General features: G+C 39.6%; 2 protein-coding genes across 5 annotated transcripts; one reads left to right on the top strand and one right to left on the bottom strand.

Moving 5' to 3' along the window:
- The first annotated feature begins 224 nt into the window (after positions 1 to 224).
- lamp2 (lysosomal-associated membrane protein 2) lies at positions 225 to 12024 on the top strand. 3 transcript variants are annotated; one of them, XM_086157699.1, is made up of 9 exons: positions 225 to 447; positions 2207 to 2322; positions 2860 to 3067; positions 3847 to 4008; positions 4100 to 4341; positions 4423 to 4542; positions 5545 to 5599; positions 5682 to 5852; positions 6682 to 9217. In XM_086157699.1, exons 1-9 carry the CDS (start codon positions 288 to 290, stop codon positions 6819 to 6821), a joined length of 1374 nt encoding a protein of 457 aa, XP_086013825.1. In that variant the 5' UTR covers positions 225 to 287; the 3' UTR covers positions 6822 to 9217. The 3 variants fall into 3 exon arrangements, with proteins under 3 accessions (XP_086013825.1, XP_086013823.1, XP_086013824.1); XM_086157697.1 differs by lacking the exon at positions 6682 to 9217 and adding an exon at positions 9402 to 12024 and having other exon boundaries at positions 226 to 447; XM_086157698.1 differs by lacking the exon at positions 6682 to 9217 and adding an exon at positions 10776 to 12024 and having other exon boundaries at positions 228 to 447.
- Positions 12025 to 12821: 797 nt separating this feature from the next.
- atp1b4 (ATPase Na+/K+ transporting subunit beta 4) lies at positions 12822 to 18117 on the bottom strand. 2 transcript variants are annotated; one of them, XM_086158044.1, is made up of 10 exons: positions 17927 to 18117; positions 17719 to 17784; positions 17351 to 17431; positions 16887 to 17103; positions 15196 to 15324; positions 14950 to 15054; positions 14453 to 14652; positions 14093 to 14149; positions 13918 to 14010; positions 12822 to 13832 (listed from the first exon to the last, which is right to left on the bottom strand). In XM_086158044.1, exons 2-10 carry the CDS (start codon positions 17779 to 17781, stop codon positions 13671 to 13673), a joined length of 1107 nt encoding a protein of 368 aa, XP_086014170.1. In that variant the 5' UTR covers positions 17782 to 17784; positions 17927 to 18117; the 3' UTR covers positions 12822 to 13670. The 2 variants fall into 2 exon arrangements, with proteins under 2 accessions (XP_086014170.1, XP_086014171.1); XM_086158045.1 differs by lacking the exon at positions 17351 to 17431 and having other exon boundaries at positions 17927 to 18107.
- Positions 18118 to 19278: the final 1161 nt, after the last annotated feature.

Here is a 19278-nt window from a genome sequence, read left to right on the forward strand (position 1 = left end):
TGAGGGGAATCGAAACGATTGCCGCAACATTTGAGTGTTGACTGAGGAAAACATGATCAAGACATGCCCTTATTTGTATGCGTCTGATAGGTTTATCGCTTTAGATTAAAATAACTTTCAATCTGGTTTGCTTTCGAGACTCATTGCACTTGTGACTGTTTACAGCAACCATTCGGTTGGTGTTGTAAAAGGGAATACAGTAGAATGATTAACCCTGTTAAAGGGAAAGGCAGGGACACATATGGAGTCGCCCGACCCCCCCGCTCTGACACATCGCTCCTTGTCATATGACTTCCATTTCCTGGTACAGTCGGCAGCCGCTCAGTTTCCCCCAATTCGCCAAAGAGATAATATCGCTTTCTGGCACTCTCCACAACCAACACCAACACCACCCGGTCATCATGCTGCGATACGCTGCATCCACTCTGATCCTCATTCTCGGAATCGGTATGTATCATGAACAAATTGCCAATAGCTACAGCGAGCGAGGTAAAATCGAAACTGAAGTGACGTGATTCAACTTGTGGGACATCCTGGGGCCTGACACCTCGGGCTATCAATATTGTCACGCAGACTGGAAATTGGGAAAAGCCTTACCAGAATTCACATATTTAGCTCTCGCTCTGAGGGCGAGTCTTATGTGAAGTCCTTTACCCGAAGAAATATGAACTGTTGACCGTTGGAACCTCCCGATCGTCATGTTTTGCTAATATGGTTAGCCTTTTGCTAATTGTTACCTACGTCAACACAATCGGTCAGATGCTGTAAACCTGCTAAGCTAGGTCTAAACTGTATCAGCTTACACAACATTAAAACGTGTGGGATTTTGCTGTTTCACGGCACAATTTTGACTGAACAAACGCTTCCAATTTAGAAAATTGTGGTACGCATGACGTTGTTATGAAGAAATCTGTAAGGTTAAGGTATCTCGGTGCACATACGTTCACCCAGTTTTGAACGTTAAAGCGTGGCATAACAGTTGTTTGGATGGTCTGGGAAATCTTTGCTGAATTCAGTTTGTCGCAACATGCCGCAAGATTAACACGGTAGAAAGAGGGGGAAACGTTCTTGCCTAAATTGTGCAAGCTTCCCTAGTTAGCATTGTTGGTGTTTGGGGGAATGTACAGTGGACGGGGCAAAATTTCCCGTCATAGTCTGAAGCAACGGCACATACAATAAAGTCACATGAAAAAACTTTTGTCACCAGACGCATTTGGTCATCTTTCCTTAAGAATACGTATGTTTTTCAAGATCGTTTTGTCATTGATGCTTCACTTGAATTCCAGTGACTCCCTTGGATAAGCTGTCGTTATTTATATGACAATCGAGTTTCACCAAACTATAGAATTTGATACGCATTTCAGAATAGATATTTGGTCTATGGCCTTTGTGGAATTTCAGTTATGTTTTCATTGCACATATTCCTATCTTGTTTGACCAAAGCTTGCATTTATAGTTTAACCAAACTCTTGCATACAAAATTTAGACAGCAAGAGCACGATTTTCTGTAATTCATTAAAAAGGACTTGTAAAAGTTCTTGTGTATTATTTTTGAAAATCTGGGCATGTATTCATTACGTATGGATCATTGTACCTGTAATTCCCTAACATTTACAAAAGAGAGCTACGTTGTTGTCTCAAAATGATTGTATAATTACTATCAGTCCATACAGTAATTATTCTCCCCCAAGTTTTTTTTTCTATCCACTAATGTGGAGGTAATGCTAACATCAAAATGTAAAATATCTATCATACGCTAAATGAAATGGTATATCATTGTCGTTATTTAAGCAAAAACAATCTACTCAGTGTTCTTAACAGAGGCCAGGTCAAGGTTCACGGAGACAAACCACACGGTTTTGACGAAATGCTTTGTCATTGTCTTGTACAGTTCCTCTTCACAATCCTCATATAATATGCTACTGCAGCACCCAACATGAATTAAGAATCAAAATGGTGATCATGCAAACATGTTATTTGCTCAGCCCAAATACACAGTTGCATACCACAAGACTTACACACTGATATGTTATTGCTTGATTTAAACTGCACATTCAAAATGATAAATTCCATATTTTTAAAACAGTTCAGACTTATATTCCTGCCCTTGTTGGCAGCACACTCAGCAGAGAGACTGGATTGACCTTGATAATAAAACACACACACTGTAATAGAGATCATTCGAGTTATTTGTTTTTCTTTCCAGAAATCTACCTGTCACATGGTACTGAGGTGATGGTCTATGATACAACTGGCAATTTATGTGTGTATGCCAAGCTCAGGGTCAACTTTTCAGTCTCCTATGAAGTCACTGGTGATAAGGTAAGTGATTTTAAAGATCACATTAAGCACATCAGTATCTACTGTGTTAATGCAACATGAAATTGTTGCAATTTCAAACTGCTTTATAACATGGGGACTTACCAGAAAGCAGTAAAATTCCTACATGTCAGCGCTTTGCTTGGTTTCTTTTCCTGTGCTTATCCTGTCACTGTTATCTCCCTAGACCATGATGTTTTGCCACTGAAAAAGGAAAGCAGTACAGACTTTTACATTAAGAAATTTGATTTGTCACCACTGCAGGAATTATTTACTATATTTGACGTCACACAGATTCATGTGAAACGTCATCTTCAAACCTGAGATATTTGCAGGGGTGACAACTCATTTTGTTAGATATATAATTGTAAAGGCAAATATTTTTATTTTGTTCTCTTCATTGAACTGTAATAAGCTTCAGCACCTTTCAAACGATCCCGTTTTTCCTGGACTAACACTCTGTCTCTCTTCCCCTTTCATTTGTTTGATTTTTATGTTGTTCACAAAATTACTCAGGCAACTTTATCTGTCTCTTCCCAGAATGAGATGGCTAGATTTGAACTTCCCACTAATGTCACATCTAACCAAAGTGTATGCAGTGATACCAGCTCGCTGTTGAAGCTCAATTTTAGAGGACACTCTTGGAGCATGAACTTCACAACTAAAGGGAATGTATACCAGGCTGAATCCATTATGTTTTCCTACAATCTCAGCGACTCATCTATTTTCCCGAATTCTACAACAAATGGTAATTTCTACATATCAATGTAGATGAATGGGGTATTATAGTACATGTATTTTATCCTAAACAGGCAAGAGTTCATGTCATACAGTCATTTTGATAATACTTAGCAACCTCGTGTGAAAATGATGAGCGAAATAGTTAATTGCAAAAGTGTGACACTTAGTAAGGTTGTAACATTATGTACCAGGCTATGTTTGTAGAAACCAAAAATGGCATTATTTACCAAACAATTGGCATTCAGACGAAGTCTGTACTGTTGTGTGTTCAGTATTCAGTATTGAAAATATTAACAATATTGTCAAAGTGATGTTGAGCGAGACACTGAACCCCTAACCGCTCCCCTAGGAACTGGTTGACGGCAGCCTACTGCTCATGGTTCATCCATGATGGGTTAATTGCAGAGAACGAATTTCCCCATGGGGATTGATAAAGGATAAATTATAATTATTATCTAATTGTCGATAGTCTGAATATAAACTAAGTGGACCAAATTGAATTCCTCCTGATGTGCAAGGTGTATTAGACTTTTATGTGATTGATAAACGTTTTACTTGGAGTTAAGAAAAGTCAGAAGGGCCAAGAAACAAGGTCAAGGGGTATAAAAACAAATCATTTCAGAATCAAAGAGTGTGTTGACAAATCTGATATATTGTTCAATTTGGTCTTCTTTAATTTCAGGAACATGATTGGTTTATTATGAATGGGGAGAGAAAAAACAACTCAGAATCAGGTTGACATCTTGCCTGTTGTATTTGTTCGATGATTTTTTCTTTCGTTTTAAGAAACCAAGTCTGTGGCGGTGAAGCCTCAAATTACAGATGTGGCAATGGATACCTGCTACTCTTGCAATAGTATAGATGTTATCCAGGCTGATTTGGTCAATCAAACAATGTGGGACGTCCTTATACAAGCTTTCATCATCAACGGCACACAGAGTAAAAAACGTAAGAAATGACACAACTTTGCATTACATCAAACCTATAATCTTCTCCAACATCTACTGATGATTGACTCCTTTCTTCCTTTCTTTTCCAGTCACCTCATGTGCAGCTGATCTACCCCAAACCACCATAGTCCCAACATCACTTCCTACCAATTCTACCACAGCAGCTCCTGTCACTAATACTACTTCCACTGCCCCTCCTCCCCCCCCAACTACCACCCCAACCCCTACTCTTCCCACTCCCACCACTGGAAACTACAGCCTCTCAGAACACAACAGCACAGCTTGTCTTTTGGCAAACTTTGGCCTGAAGATTGGTTTCAAACAGGGAGATGTATGTATTCTACTAAGCAAATTGTCTTCTAGAAATAATGTTAAGAGGATTTAAGTCTTCTCTCTTATCGCACTGCTTTAGAAATATCTGGAGATGAACTTGGACCCCAACGAAACCAACACCTCTGGAAAATGTGGAACCAACATTAGTACGCTGGTACTGTCTTCTAACACAATGGTCCTTGGGTTCACCTTCTTCAATGTGAGTCCTCAACATCATGTCATCACACATGTTTTGACTTTTCTATCTGAATTCATGAAGATTTTCCAACAATATCAACAGGAGAATGTCCAGCCATAATTGTGTACCAAACACACTATATTGAAGATAATAATAATAATAATAATACATACGATTTGTATAGCGCTTTTCACGGTACACAAAGACGCTTAGAAGATGTTCAGCATTATGTTCAAGCTACAACAAAAGTTAATTTATAGCCATGGCCAAATGCATCAGCTTTTTAAACTTTTCAATTTCTTCAATCAAATTGTTATAAATACAATACCTCAGGATGTTTTGGGCATAATTGAACAGCATTTTTTCTGGAAAATGTGCAAATTGCTTTAGAAAATATTCATAATATTTAAAGTTTGTATGTGTCGTGTTTCATGGACTGAAGTGGGAGAAAAACCGTAATCTCAGCAAAAAGTGAAATGATATGGGGAAATAATGCTAGGATCTCATGTGATTTGAAAAACAACAAAGAGCGTGAGAGAAAAATTAGATGTCTAATAAAATCGTTCATCTTTGTAAATTTAGCCACTTTTGTCACTCAGCTTGAGAGAGACATCAGGGCTCCCTCCCCCTGCTTCCTAAAAACTACTCAGTTGAGATGAACCAGCTCTTTTCAGCACTTTAGATACATCCCACACTTCATCATGATTCAGACCAGTTGGGTTAGGATTCAGTCAAATGTACTGAGGAGGTGGGCAATACCGAATGAGACAAGTTTAAAAAAGGCTGATGATTAGTAACTCAGTAAATATGGATAATTTTACAGATTGTGAAAGAATGAATTATTTGATGTTACAGCAAGCAATTAAAAAAAAGAAATGCATATACATATACAAAGTCATTTTTGCTTTTATTTGATAATGAAGTTGTCAGAATAAGTTGCCAGAATTGCAGAGTGGATTATATTCTAAGACAATAAATGTCTTGTAAATTAACATTTACATTTTTTTTTTTTCATTTCCACAGGACACTAAAAAATTTCACCTCCATGGTCTAAATGTCACTGCAAAAACAGGCTCTGGTAATTATGGGTTCTTAATTCACTACATACACCACAGAGCAAACTTGGGAGATAGCTCATGTTATATTGTCTTTGCTTCAAGGTGAGATGTTTTCTGAGTCAAACAACACCCTACATCTGTGGGAGACAGCCGTTGGCAGCTCATTCATGTGTAATAAAGAGCAGACCTACAACATCACCAGCCTGCTCACCCTCTACATTTTCAATCTACGCGTTCAGCCGTTTGGAGTGAAGATAGGTTCTTTCAGTACAGGTAGGTTATCCATTAATGTGTAAATACATTTTTTAACGGAGACTGTATTTCGGCCAGGGGTCTCAATTTTAACCATTGCACATAAGGGCCTGTCCTCACCAACCTGCTCAATCAGACCCTTTCTGACTATGTTTGCTTTTTATACCAAAACGATAATGAGATTATCAAAATAGGTTGCAGACTAAAGTTTTAGTTGTGAGGGATATGCATGATAAAGAAATGCTCAGAATCAACGAATACTCTTAATTAACACCACAAAGAAGCATTTAAAGGAACTCGATGCGTGAGGAATGTGGGGACATATATATGTTATCATAGAGCTTTGTTATCATTAGCCTTGAACACAGGTGCACATCTGCAAGGTATTCCATAGCTCCCACCCCTTGAGTGACAGGAGCAATTGAAAAGCAGAGAGCAGTGTTTGAAGCATGTATACACCTTTTTCAGTTATCATTTGTACATTTTTAGAAAGAACTTCCCACACTGATACATGCCCCGTGTTGTGTTACAACGCGGATAAACATTTAAAATATAACTGAGTATGTCAATGCATCACGAAATGCAACAATGACATTATGATACAGCGATAGATGAGGAATCTCACATGGCAACATTGTTTCACAGTTTAAGAATGTGTAAAAATAAAATCTTTAATATGTTCATGCATATACGTTGAGGCCCATTACAGAGGCCTGCGCTTGTAAGGCCAACCTTGGCAAACCTATATTTGGGGTGTGTGGTTGTCATGGTGCTTCAATTTGTTTGTGAGGATGTTCTAGATCAGAAATTCACTGGTTCCGTTTTTGACTTACTCTCTTTTCATCTGCAGCCTTTGAATGTTCTTTGGATGACACCAGCATCTTAATCCCGGTCATTGTTGGCGCTGCACTGGCTGGCTTGATTGTCATTGTAGTGATCGCTTACGTGATTGGTCGAAGAAAGACTTATGTTGGATATCAAACCCTTTGAATCCAGTTTGCAATCACTCATGAACTATCACGGGGGTTCCCAAGCCTGGTCCTTGTGCAATTATAACTTGATAGAAAAACAACATTACAATTCACAAGCTAAAATCAAAGAGACCGCAGAAAAAGTGTTTTTTTTTTTTTTATCACATTAATCTGTTGAACATCCTAGTCATCTAAATGTACAAAGAACATTTTTTGTGTTTCTCTGGACAGTTAGGTCATCAAAGATCATATAAAATTAAGGGTTTGGTGTTACTGTCAAGGACCAAACTTGTCTGCTCCCCATGTCTGTCTTTCTATGTTGTTTTTTGTAAGAGCAAGTGCAAAATCCCCCCCCCTTTTTATCAATCAATCTCGAGTCACATCAGACGACCTGCTTTCTTCAATATGCTGAATTTACAGTTAGCTTGTAAGACATCAATATTTAAGGATCCTGCATTTGCTCTGCTGACACTCCCCTGTTTCCTTTTTGTCATCATCTAATCTTTGTGTGCATTTTAGTTTTTGCTCCCTTTATTGTTTGATTGGCAACCCCATGAATTCTACATTATCTGTATTATAATTGCCAATTCCCAAAGTAGTTCAGCAGCAAAAATTTAAGACTCTTAGTTGTCAGGTTATTGGCAGAGTTTTTTCAAAGTAAGTGTTTTTTAGAAGCCAATGTTTTCTCCTGTGGAACAGGAGAAACAGTTGAAAAAATGTCCCTATTTTTTGATTCCAGACATGTTAAGGACATCTTCTGTTCGAACCTCGATAGACCTCTTTTCCCACAGTAGACATTTTGAGACAGCATAAAAGAAAAGCTGAGGTCAAACGTACTAAGTTGCATCAAAATGTCTGCTGTTTAAAAGGTCTGACTTTTGCACAAGCTCATATCAGATCATTCATCTGAAAAGTGTTTTTTTTTTTTTTTGTTTTTTTTTGTTTTTTTTGTTTTGTTTTTTTTCTCTCTAAATGAGAATTCTGGCATTAGGTTTAGATATAAGGGATTATAGTGTTATATTAATGTTAACTTTTAGCATAGATAATTCTGAGATGAGAACATTTTACCTATAAATGCACTAAGGCACACCATACTTCTTGTTTCGAGTGTTGAAACTATGACATTATTCGACCTGTGTTGTGGTCTGGGCTCTTAAAAAAACTGCACTGCATCAAAACTTGATTTCAAATACCATGTTTCTCTTCATGTCTGAACCTTATGTAGTTCAGAGAATTTTTCAGGTGTTTCTGAACGAAGGCTCTTAATTCTAGATTAATCTGCAGTGATTAGTGTTGTAATTCCTAATGGATTTGCAGAACACAAAACAGTATTTCAGCATTAAATTGGAAAAATTGAATTGGAAAATTATTATTATTATTTTATTTCATTTTTTTTTATGTAGCAGACAATCGTTCATAAAGACAGTGCTTTCACCCTTTACCTGTTTGGTTCAGTGTATTGCAGAGTGAATTCCAGACCAAGACAAGCCCAAAAAATTAGTTATTTGGACAGTCTAATCACAGGGATTTTATATGACTGTATATATGACTGCATCCAGTGCAGGATGAGCCCGTATTTTTCCAGCAACCCCAAAATTATTAAAGGACAATAAGACTAAATTTTCTCTGTTTTGTTCAAAATGAATCAAATTGTAGGTGTGGAAGCAAATTAAGATAAGGAAACCTGTAGAGGTTGTAGCAAAGCAGCAAATGGAGCCTGATTTTTTTTTTTTTTTTTTTTTTTTTTTTTTTAAATGACAAGAAGCCTGTGTGACACATGCTGGTTGCTGTGTACTGATGCTTTATTCTAGCACTGCTGTTTACTGTTGGCCTTGTTCCCACTGGAGCAATGCAGGCAGTTCACAACTTAAAAAAATGAATGACAGCAGCTCTAATTCTCTACATTTTTTTTAAGTTAATCAAAGGTTTTCTTTCCTAGGATTTTCTTTATGTTTGAACATTTTCTCACAATCAAATGCAAGCCTGTGATCATTGCTGTCCTGCTTATCTCAGCTTTGTGCCTGTATGGTATCTGTGTAAATGAATGACATATTCTCAAGGGTCATTTATCTCCATAATATATAATCCAGTATGTTGATTTTCATGATAGTTGTGCCTTGCTCATTGCAAATGTTCAGTTTAAGCATTCAGTCACATTTAATTACAATGTTAAATCTGGCTCATGATTAACGCTGGCGGTCGGGGAGAGTATCGCACATGTTCGGTAAAGGGAATTTGTGATGCAACGTCTTCGCACCATTCATTCAATGTTCGACATGGCTATGAATGACAGCTGGTTTCATATCCATCTTGCACTATTAGCTGTAATGAATATGATTTTAACGTGTGTCTATCTGAAGTGGAGCTTTATAGAATTTGAAGATTTCTGAAATAAAACTGCGTTGCTGTCTTGGATATCTGAGTAACAGTGTATTTCTTTGCAAAATGCCATGTTGAATTTACTCAGCTAGTGTTTCTGCTCTTAACATTGGTTGGCGGGCTCCTTTTCATGCTGTCCATTCATTAACCATTCTGTTTGATTATATATCTGTCCCACCTATAAGATATTCACCACTCTGCTCTCTTCACTCTTGTCTAGCTGAGGAATGCCAGGCTGATGTGGAGAGCTTCCTTGTTCCCATAGCTGTCGGAGTTGCCCTGCTTGTTCTCATTCTTATCGTTCTGCTGGCCTATTTCATCGGAAGAAAAAGAAACATGGCCACCGGCTATGAGTCTTTCTAATTAGACTCAAATGTTTGGGTACAACTTTGTCAAGTGAATCGCTTCGTGCCTGAGTAATTTGTCAAAACTAACCATTGTGTTGTTGTATTAATATTACCATGTAGTGTTGATCGCTGTTGACTGCCTCTTAGAGGACAGATTGAGATTATGGGACAGTTATTTACTTGATAGCCAAGAGTCAAATGCCACTCCTGCATTTTCAACCTGGCATTCAACAGCCAGTAAGTCTGGTTTAGCAAAATGGGTACAAGTTCAGTCTCATTTTTTAATACATGTCAACCCAAAGCTGATAGGAAAATATAAGCTTATATTATAGTGCAAGGGTTTTATTATTTTTCCCCCAGGCTGTAGTATATTAATCATTTTGAGATACACTGGTTCATCCCAGGGATTAGAAATATATGAATATAAATAAAATAATGTCAAAGTGGACCAGTACATTGGGATTATCTGAAATTGTGATCAAGACATTGATCAGTCTCTGGTCTAAAACAAATCTCAGATTTGTTTTATAGGATCATACGTTTTCAGCAAATGCTTGAAAAACATTAAAAATGGGGAACAACAAGAAGCAGCATGAAATGATGTGCTGCATGAAACTACGTTCTTTGCCTGGGAACTCGAAAAGATTTTTTTTAATCATGCTGGATTAGGTTTTGCCTCGGTGTCACTATTGGTCAAACATTTCACTTCACACACTTTTGGCTGAATAAATGCCTCCTATTGTATTAATAGACGTTTCATAATTAAACAGTGATGTTAAACAGCCCTGACAGTGAAACCCAAAATCAACTGTTGGGTTTTCATATTGCATATTAAATCGATGAGAAGGAACTTGTTAGAAGCGCAGTCAGGTCCGCACTGGAAGGACCATGTGTTTGGTTTTTTTTTTCTCCATGCTTTTAAGCTAGTGAACCATATACCTTGTGGAACTCTTGGCAAAAGTGTAAATAATAATTTCCCATAATGTCAAACTATTCCTCTCAAGCCTTCCTTCTGAGGATTCTGCCCAAAATAATTGTACATAATGAGAAATGCCCATTCAGGTGACCTAAATTCTGGTGCCTTTGAAATATGTTTGACCCTTTATGACGATTCATCACTTTGTAGGATTTGATGTCCTCTGTTGCTACTTTTCCTTCATTTTAAAACTGAGCTCCATCCTTCTCACGGTCGAAGTGTGTGCCACTAACCTGCTGTCTCTCTCTGTGTCTGTCTCTCTGCCTGTCAGCCGAGGAATGCTTCCTGGACTCTGATTTGAGCTTTTTGGTGCCTGTTGCTGTGGGTGTGGCCCTGAGCTTCCTAATCATCCTTGTGCTTATCTCTTACCTGATTGGCCGGAGGAAGAGTCGCACTGGCTACCAGTCCGTATAATCCCACCCAGCTGCTTCTGCCTTTCACCTTTCAAACCCTCACAGCTCTAAAAAAAACAAACAAAAAAAAAAACACTCCTTTTCCTGGCTGTCGAAGCATCCCGAATTTCAGCTTTTTTTTTCCCTGTTCCTCGTGAGGCTGAATCTCCCTCAAACAACCTACAAATTTATCCCAGTAACCACCGCACTATCAGTTTTGCTTTGTTGCCGATGACTGAATTGAAATAATGCATTGTTTGATTATAGATTGCATGTGTTAAAATGAAAATGCTGGCTGTGAGAAGCCATCCACCTCCTCTCCAGAGACCCCGCCCATCCGAGGGGCATTTTCCTCTCTGTGCTGTATAATAGTATATGTGTAAATTAACCTCTTGTATAGTGACTGACATCAATTTTTGATGACTTGAATGTACAAGCAAACTAATTGATCCACTGCTGTCATTAGAATCCCAGAAACCATTGTTTTTCTTTTATCTGATTGCACTTTTTTTTAAAACGCTCACTAAATGTTGTATGTAATTAACAGGAAAAGTAAAGTGAAATGCACATTCCATCACTTCACTGTAGGCTGATTAAAGGGAAACTAATCTGAGGACATTTTACCAGCACCAGGTTTCGAAAATGTACTGAGTTGTAGTATTATTGTATCTCAATTATATTTGGATCATTGGATATTTTTTTTCTTGTCATTTAATTTAAAGTGTGAGTGTGAATCTTCAGAAAACTGCATCTTTGACTCCTTGTGCTTGGTATTTTGATGTTTGAGCCCAGTTTAACCTTTAAATTCACTGGTCACAGGATCAGATTCTGCTAAACTCAGATCTGCTCTTGATTTGACAACCAAAAAATATGATCCGATGCAATGCTGTGAAATGCACAGCACCAGCAGCTTGCTAACAAATTTCCTCCTGGCCTGTTTTCATGCATTCTCCAAATATGATCTCAGTTTTGCACAGTTGATCTCACCCTCTTGACAGTTTTGTGCCTTTCTGTTGTGCACTTCTTAAGTTGCTTGTCTGAATCTTGTCTCCCATCTGATGAAGATTGTGATAGGATGAGCTTGTTCAACACAAGTTGGGAACAAATTCAATAAATTTTTTCTTCTTGTTTTGTATCACTGTCATTCTTTCGCTCCGTTGAGTGAGCCACTGCAGTAGCTTGAACTGTCTATTCGGATGATCTATGACATGTTTATAACCAATAATATTCCCCGACTCGGGCATTTTTGACATTTGTGCAAACCTGCAAGGCCATCCAGATGCCGCCAGCTAAATTGACTGAAACTGGTTGAAAGAAAAACATTGAACCCATAAGAAAAACACTGAACCCATATTGTTGTCTTATCTGTTCAGCTCTCTGTCGTGTCATCAATGCCGCTACTGATTATTGTGAAAACGCAGGACTTTCTGTGTGGGGTTTGCATGTTCTCTTTGTGCATGTGTGGATTCTTTTTGGTTTCCTCCCAAAGTCCAAAAACATGGAAGAGGTTAATAAGAGCTATAAATATTATTTATAGCTATAATAAAGCAATATAATTTTAGCTATAGATATTATTTCTGTTGCTCAATATTCTTGCTGTAAATGAGTGGGGCCTACTGGCACAGTCCATGATGCAGCCCTGAAGAAATTAGTTTATGTTTTGCAGAATCAAAACAGAAAGCAAAAAAGTTCCTCTATCTGATTCAGTTAATGTCAAATATTGGAAAATCACTGAAGAGTGTAACTGCTGGCTCAGTCACTTTTCATCCCCATTGTCTGTTTCCCCTTAGTCCCTTTCAAAGCCACACTAGAAACACTGTTATTAATCTAAGACTACCGTAGTTCAACGGTGACAGAAAATTCTAGGAATATAGTGTATGAAAGGTTGTTCTTTTGAAGACAAGTAACATATACAATAAAAAAAATTACAGCACATACCTGAACATTTTATTATAAGAACTATAATGGGAATAAATACAACATTTATACCAGGTTTAGTAGCACAGATCAGGCAGGATTAATCACAAAAATAGTTACACTTTTTAAAATAGCACACACCTCCCAAAAACTATTTCACAGTAGAATAAGGCTTTTTATTGATCAGTCATGTGTAGCATTTCATTTTCATAAGCAAACGTTTTTTACAAAAGAAGGTCAGGAGGTCTTGCAACATTTTATCGGCTCTATTTGACAAAAGAAAAAAATATAGTTATAGTATTTTGCAGTATTTATTATGTAATTTCTTTACTGTGTAAGTACTGTGCAAGTCCTGCTTTCAGTGTTTCCTTTTGTCTTTGAATTCTTAAAATATACATGTTTGAAATATATAATGCAAAAACGAATTAGTACACTTGGTCACGCAAAAATCTCACAAAAACATACTCTAAAAGGACAAAATGATATTTCCTAATGCCTATTCATGTTTTAATTCTTAATTGGATTTGCATAGCCAAAAAGTCACTACTGGGCAGAGTGTAATTTAGTTAAATTAATTTGACTATTTATTATAATGTATCAGGAATTGAAAGTCACTCTGCTTGTGTGTTCAGCACTGTTTGTTGTGGCTGTAGGTGCCAGAAGCACGCTCAAAGATACATCAGAAACACAAAAGGAAATTCTCATGGGATTTGTTTTACAGCAGAACATAATACTGAAGTGAAAGATGAGACAGAAATTAAATGTTTTGCGTAAAATAATGAATTGACTTTTTTCCTCTGGCAAAATATTCTGCCTCATCATTGAAGGATTTTCCTGCTGGGGATCCTGTTTCCACCCTACGCTCCAACATCCAAGGAAAAGGTCACGCTGCCCAGGTAGCGGTCAGTGACTGAATCGTTAATGATGCCCTTTCCATTCAGTTGACATTGGATTTGGATGTGAGTGTCCAAATGCAATCCGATGAAACGCACCGCCACCACTGGAGAGGAATAGTTAACCTAAGGCACAAAAGATATGAAGATATGATGAATTAGTGCACACTTATGTTAATACATTTTCAAAATGGATCAAACCGGCTCTTACGTGTCTGAGCTTCCCATAGTATGGATAGTACTTAAGGTCATAAAAGTTCCTTGGGAAAAATTGGATTTCTCCCAAGGCTTCAGGTGGGCCTTTCTGCAAGAACAGGAATCATGCTTAAAAAACATTTTCAAAGCGGTTAATGCTAATATTGGCTGGGGTGCTGATGTTACGATACCTTAACTCCACAAGTCACATTTACTGGTTTCCCTTGGCCAGGAAGGTACCCAAGAATCTATCGAGAAGATATCATAACGAAGGAAGAAAAACATTATCTACAACTTGAAACTTGAGAGGACGGTCAACCTTTCCTAGGTCACAGAACTTCACGCACTTAATAAAGATCTAGCACTCTTCAACCGTTATCTCTAGCCTCTCTCTGATACGGCCACAAGATGTCACTAACTGCGGGGGCTATGTTAGGACAGTATCCTGCCTTTGTGGAGTGTGTGTTAGCGTTTGCGCTCATGCACATGCATGTGTGTGTGTGTAATGTTTGACAGCATTTGTTCTTGTTTCTGACTCACACTTTTCTTACCCGGTTCATGCGGAGGAGGATGCATGGCTTCCCCTGAGAATAGCCATAATGGGGGTCCTGCAGCCCTGAACAGTCCCCCAACCAGGATCTCTTAAACTGACACGCTTTCCGCTCTGCACTCTCATCTAAGTCATCCTGCATGAAGTACCTGTCTTGTGTGCAGTGGATGTTTTTCCTCTCCTGCACAGCATCATTGTATGCTGAAAATGAAGAGTGGGGAGAGTTGAGGGTTGGTAGGCATAATGAAACCTTGCAACAGCTTTTCCCTGCCAGACTCAGGCCTCTGATAAAGGAAGCTTGACAAAGGCGGGTTGTTAAAAAAAAAGACACACTGAATGGCTGCACTTTGCCCACAAAGAGGCTTCCCTTCCCAGCATGCAAGGACCAAATGGAAAAGAGGACAAAGGTGTGGAAGATGAGGATTAACTCCGTGAATTTAAAGCAACTCTAAAACCTCATCGCATTTAACGTTACGTAAAAATCAATGACTGACTTACGCCTTAGATATTCATCCATTGACCTTGCATACTTCTTCCAGGATTTGCGATCAGAGGCGTTGAAGGAGATCTCATGGCCTTCTAGGTGTGGAGCCATCGTCATACCTGCCAGTGGAGACCCAGAGACAGTCAACTGTGCAGAGACTCGCATTGACACAACAGACTGAAGGACAGCTGTGTAGCAAGGTGTGAGGGGAGTGGCAAGACGTGTGCAGCAGAGGAGTGTGAGCATGTGGGTATATTTACCTGGTGGCATCACTCTGTCATTGAAGGTGGGATGGTAGGGGCTTATTGACCACATGAGGCAAAACAAACAGCCACCAAACATGGCTGCGAGAAACATATAAAGTGCAGCATAGAAGAGAAGGATGAGGCCTAAAAGTAGAGAATGGAGACATGTTAGCCTTGGTTGCAGGATGGTAAAATACTCAGATTTAAGAAGAGAATAATGAACCACAAAGAATTCCAGTTTTTCTTTTTAGCCCGGACCACGGCTAATGTCCTTAATCAGGACAGTCACTAATTTGTTTACTCATACAAAAGAACTGTCCTACCCTCATGTCCAGACTAGTAAATCACTCCACAGCGTTTGGTATAGAATCCACCAATGTGAAACTACTGCATCAAAATAACCCTGCCATTGTTTATGCAATTTTCAATTAACAGTCCATTAGCAACTAATAAAGCCAAATCGGATGGCTTTTGCTGTGCAGGCAATTTCACAGGGAACCAAATTCAGCCAGCCTTGCGTCCCCAGAGCCACAAAGACCTTTCTGTTTAAGCCCAGTGAGAATTCCCCCAGCTGTCTTTTCACTCAGGAACACAGTGAACCTCCGGTTGCCATCGTAGTTAATTTCTATTGCAGCCCTAGAGGCCCAGCCAGCTCCAAGAAGCACCAATCACCCCACTCTGGTATTGTGTCCCCTTTTGCACACTCGTCTCACAGGACGCACAGCACACACAACACAGACTGCCGCTCACGGCCTTTCTTTAGCACACATATGGGCCCCATTCCTTCACAAAGGTGCATAAAAACGGGTTATCTGGCGGAAATGGCTTTACAGTTTTGCCGGTGACCCAGCATTTCAGAAAATTCAGGACACTATCTTCAATCTTCAGACATTTTCTTTACGTCATAGTCCATAGTCGAATTATGTTCGCCGTTGTGTTCAGTGAACAGGTAGGAGGGAGCTCAACAGCATCACGCAGCCATTACCATGGAATACCAAGAGGCCGATCCATTGTCATTACCTGGACAAACCCATCCTGTAAGGGGTGCTGCCAGAAGGGTTTACCTTAACAAACAACTTGAATTGGCAGCAGACTTAATGGATAAAAGAAGACATGAGCATCTCTGCAGGTCTTAATGCAGCAGAGGGGCCATACGCACGTCAAGGTCAATGGTGGGGTCATCAAGGCTTTGGGAAAGAGGCTGTGGAGAGCATGGTAAGATGTGGAGGAATGTGATTCCTGGCCAATGCGAGGCCTGGAACAGCGCACTCCCGCTGTGGATACGTCCCCAGGCAGTCTGTTTTTGTCGGGACACTCTGAATCGTCCCTGCACCTATGTAAACATCCAGCATGAGGACACACACACACACACGCACACACACACACACACACACACACACACACACACACACGCACACACGCACGCACACACACACACACACACACACACACACACACACACACACACACACACACACACACACACACGTAGCACAGTGACCATAGTCACTGGACTGGAGAGACATATCTCACCCTCTTAACTGTCCCAGAGTGCATCTTTTAAAGTAACTCTGCGACGCTCTTAATCAAAAGAAACGTGGGTTATTTGTGTCATAGCGGTGTCGCTTAAATTAGTTTAAATACTTATCCAAGCATTCCATCCCTTATCCGTAAAACATAAAACCTCTTTGCCGTCAGCAACTCACTCCAGCTCTTTCCAGAGCGACCCATGAATTCGTTGGTCTCTGCATTCCACAGGTATGTCTTCAAGTCATCTATTTTCTGATGCAGCGTCCTCTTGGGTAACGGCCTGCGCTTCCATCGCTCAAAGTTCAAGTCTTCCTGTTCCAGAGGCTGGTGCTCTGCCAACTCCTCCTGCTCCTCTTCCAACTCCTGGCCATGTTTGAGTATCACTTTATGAGGCTGATTGAAAGGAGAAGAGAAAAAGTCCTCACCACACATAATCTAATAGCTCTGCAGTGAACCTATTTTCTAATCAAATCCTTCCGGTGAAAATATAGCATGCCTTCTGATCCAAGTATGACCGACCGCTTAGCCTGACAGACACTGCATTGCATATTAATGGACATCACACTGATGGTCCTGTCCCCTGGTTCTGCAAATTATAAACCCGCGGGTGACCTTTGTGGCACTCATTGGGAGAGCTGACCTCTGCTGAGTGGACCCTCCTGCTTGGAGCAGCAGCTGCAGACAGCAGAGCTAGAGGGTCACTTAGAGAGCCAGATGTTAACTGACTTCCACAGGCCGGCACACACAGATCCCAGAGGAAACACAGGAAACACATGAATGTCACCGATGAATCGCTCCATGGGGGGAAAGTTTTAATCTCCTGATAGTTGTTTGACATTTCGTTCTTGGGTTAACAAATCCTCTGAACTGGTGAGTTTACGCAAGGGTGCTTTTTTTTATTTATTTTTATTCAAACTCTACTGAAAATGACTCCTGCATTACTGTTTCTACTTCAGTGATACATTTTACAGAAGAACACAATTGTTTTATTTATGTTTTATCACTCACTGGACTTGTTGGGTTTTTACGGGGTGTCTCCTCAGCTCCTCCCTCCGTGGAACTGTGCTCCATAGTCTTTACCGGGAGAGAAAAATAATTTAGTAAGGTGTTGTAATTTATTGCTAAAGATGCAACAGCATTTCAGCATCATCATCGCCACCTATCTAAAATATCTTAAGTAACAAACACATTGGGAATGATGAAAAAACTGACATACCTGATGCTTCCTTTCTCAATAAAAATCAAACCGCAGAATAATTTATATCCCTCTTGACCCCGAGAGGAAAAAAAAAATAATGTTGGTCAAAAAGTGTTTTGGGATTTCATTAGAAAGTTTTAGGCATGCATGGAGGTCCGGGTGCAGAAGAGCCTCCTTCAACTAGGCAAGCATCATAGTGAATGAACACTGGACAGAGAATCACTGGGGGTGGGATACAAAGTGCTTTTTTTTGTCCTAGAGACATTTTGGCAGGCCTGGACACTGCACTGTATTCTGCACACGCACAACATCATCCATTGTTCGCTGAGCTGGCCTAAGACCCGAATGAAGACTGAATACAATATTTATGGCTGATCCCAACAGAAGATTCCATCAATCATCACCTCGCCAGCTGCGTAACGGACGAGCGCAAAACGCCGTTATTGGTTTGTTAATTTCTCTCAATAACTCTCACCGGGTGACATTTTAATACCAACACCAGCATCATGACTGACTCGTGAGTCACTGGATTTGTTGCTAAACGTGCAGGGAGTTCTGTTCACCTGCAGTTTGATGCACTTTCGCAGCAACTGTTTGCCAAAAGCTCTCCTCTCGACAAGTTCAAGTGTCTCCGTCACATCAGCACTCCGGTCACGTCTCCTTCAGTTACCCCGAGTAAAAGTGGGAGAGGGTGATTTCTGAGGTTGTTTTTCCCCCCTGCTCTTACATGAAAAGAGAAATTGCGTCATGGAAAAAAATCCCCTCTTTGAGATTTCGCGCGGCAAATACGTGCGTGTGGTCGTGCGTCCCCGCGTAGACTGTTCAGTCAAAGGCGATTCTTCCTTTCGCCAAAGACCTCCTGTCCAGCTGAGTGTATATGACTAAAATCTCAAGATCATGCTTAGTTGATGGTTTGTGGGCTTTTGCAGCACAATAACCGTGTTTCAGTGCTTCTTTACCCATGGAAGCCATGTTCACTACATAAAAAGTTAAGATGCTTTCAAATTAACTTTCATACTATGAATGGCATTTGATCCGGCACACTAGTTTGGGGATATTTTATTTGGAAATAAGGGAATTTCAGGGGAAATGGGACATCTTCTAAAACTTTATTAAACTGGAAGTCAGAAGCAAGAACACTGCCGTCGCATCACAGATACAAAACACGTAGTTTGAAGAATTGGATTAAAAAACAAGCAAACAACAATTATTGCAATTATTCTCTCCGTTTGCTCCGTTTGGACAGGATTTCAGGTAACTTGATAGTCGTGAGGAATTACTATCCACATTTTCATTATTTTTTCATCTTGATTGTCCCAAAATACTAGAATTTGAAGAACAATGATAGCAGCGTTACAGAGAGCAGAAAT

This window comes from Fistularia commersonii, chromosome 13, assembly GCF_037954325.1.
Source record: "Fistularia commersonii isolate RoL2024-O1a breed Wild chromosome 13, RoL_Fcom_v1.0, whole genome shotgun sequence".
Taxonomy (NCBI): Eukaryota; Metazoa; Chordata; class Actinopteri; order Syngnathiformes; family Fistulariidae; genus Fistularia; species Fistularia commersonii.

Bases quoted from the DNA above. Each gene is read 5' to 3' on its own strand.
- atp1b4 (XM_086158044.1), bottom strand. From the start codon at position 17,781: ATGGAGCACAGTTCCACGGAGGGAGGAGCTGAGGAGACACCCCGTAAA. The intron at 17,104-17,350 runs GTCAGCTCTCCC...CCTTTCAATCAG, and splicing joins GGAGGGTCCACTCAGCAGAG to CCTCATAAAGTGATACTCAA. The intron at 14,150-14,452 runs GTAAGAAAAGTG...TCTTCTCGATAG, and splicing joins TCCTCCTCCGCATGAACCGG to ATTCTTGGGTACCTTCCTGG.
- lamp2 (XM_086157697.1), top strand. From the start codon at position 288: ATGACTTCCATTTCCTGGTACAGTCGGCAGCCGCTCAGTTTCCCCCAA. The intron at 448-2,206 runs GTATGTATCATG...TTTTCTTTCCAG, and splicing joins GATCCTCATTCTCGGAATCG to AAATCTACCTGTCACATGGT. The intron at 5,853-9,401 runs GTAGGTTATCCA...ACTCTTGTCTAG, and splicing joins GATAGGTTCTTTCAGTACAG to CTGAGGAATGCCAGGCTGAT.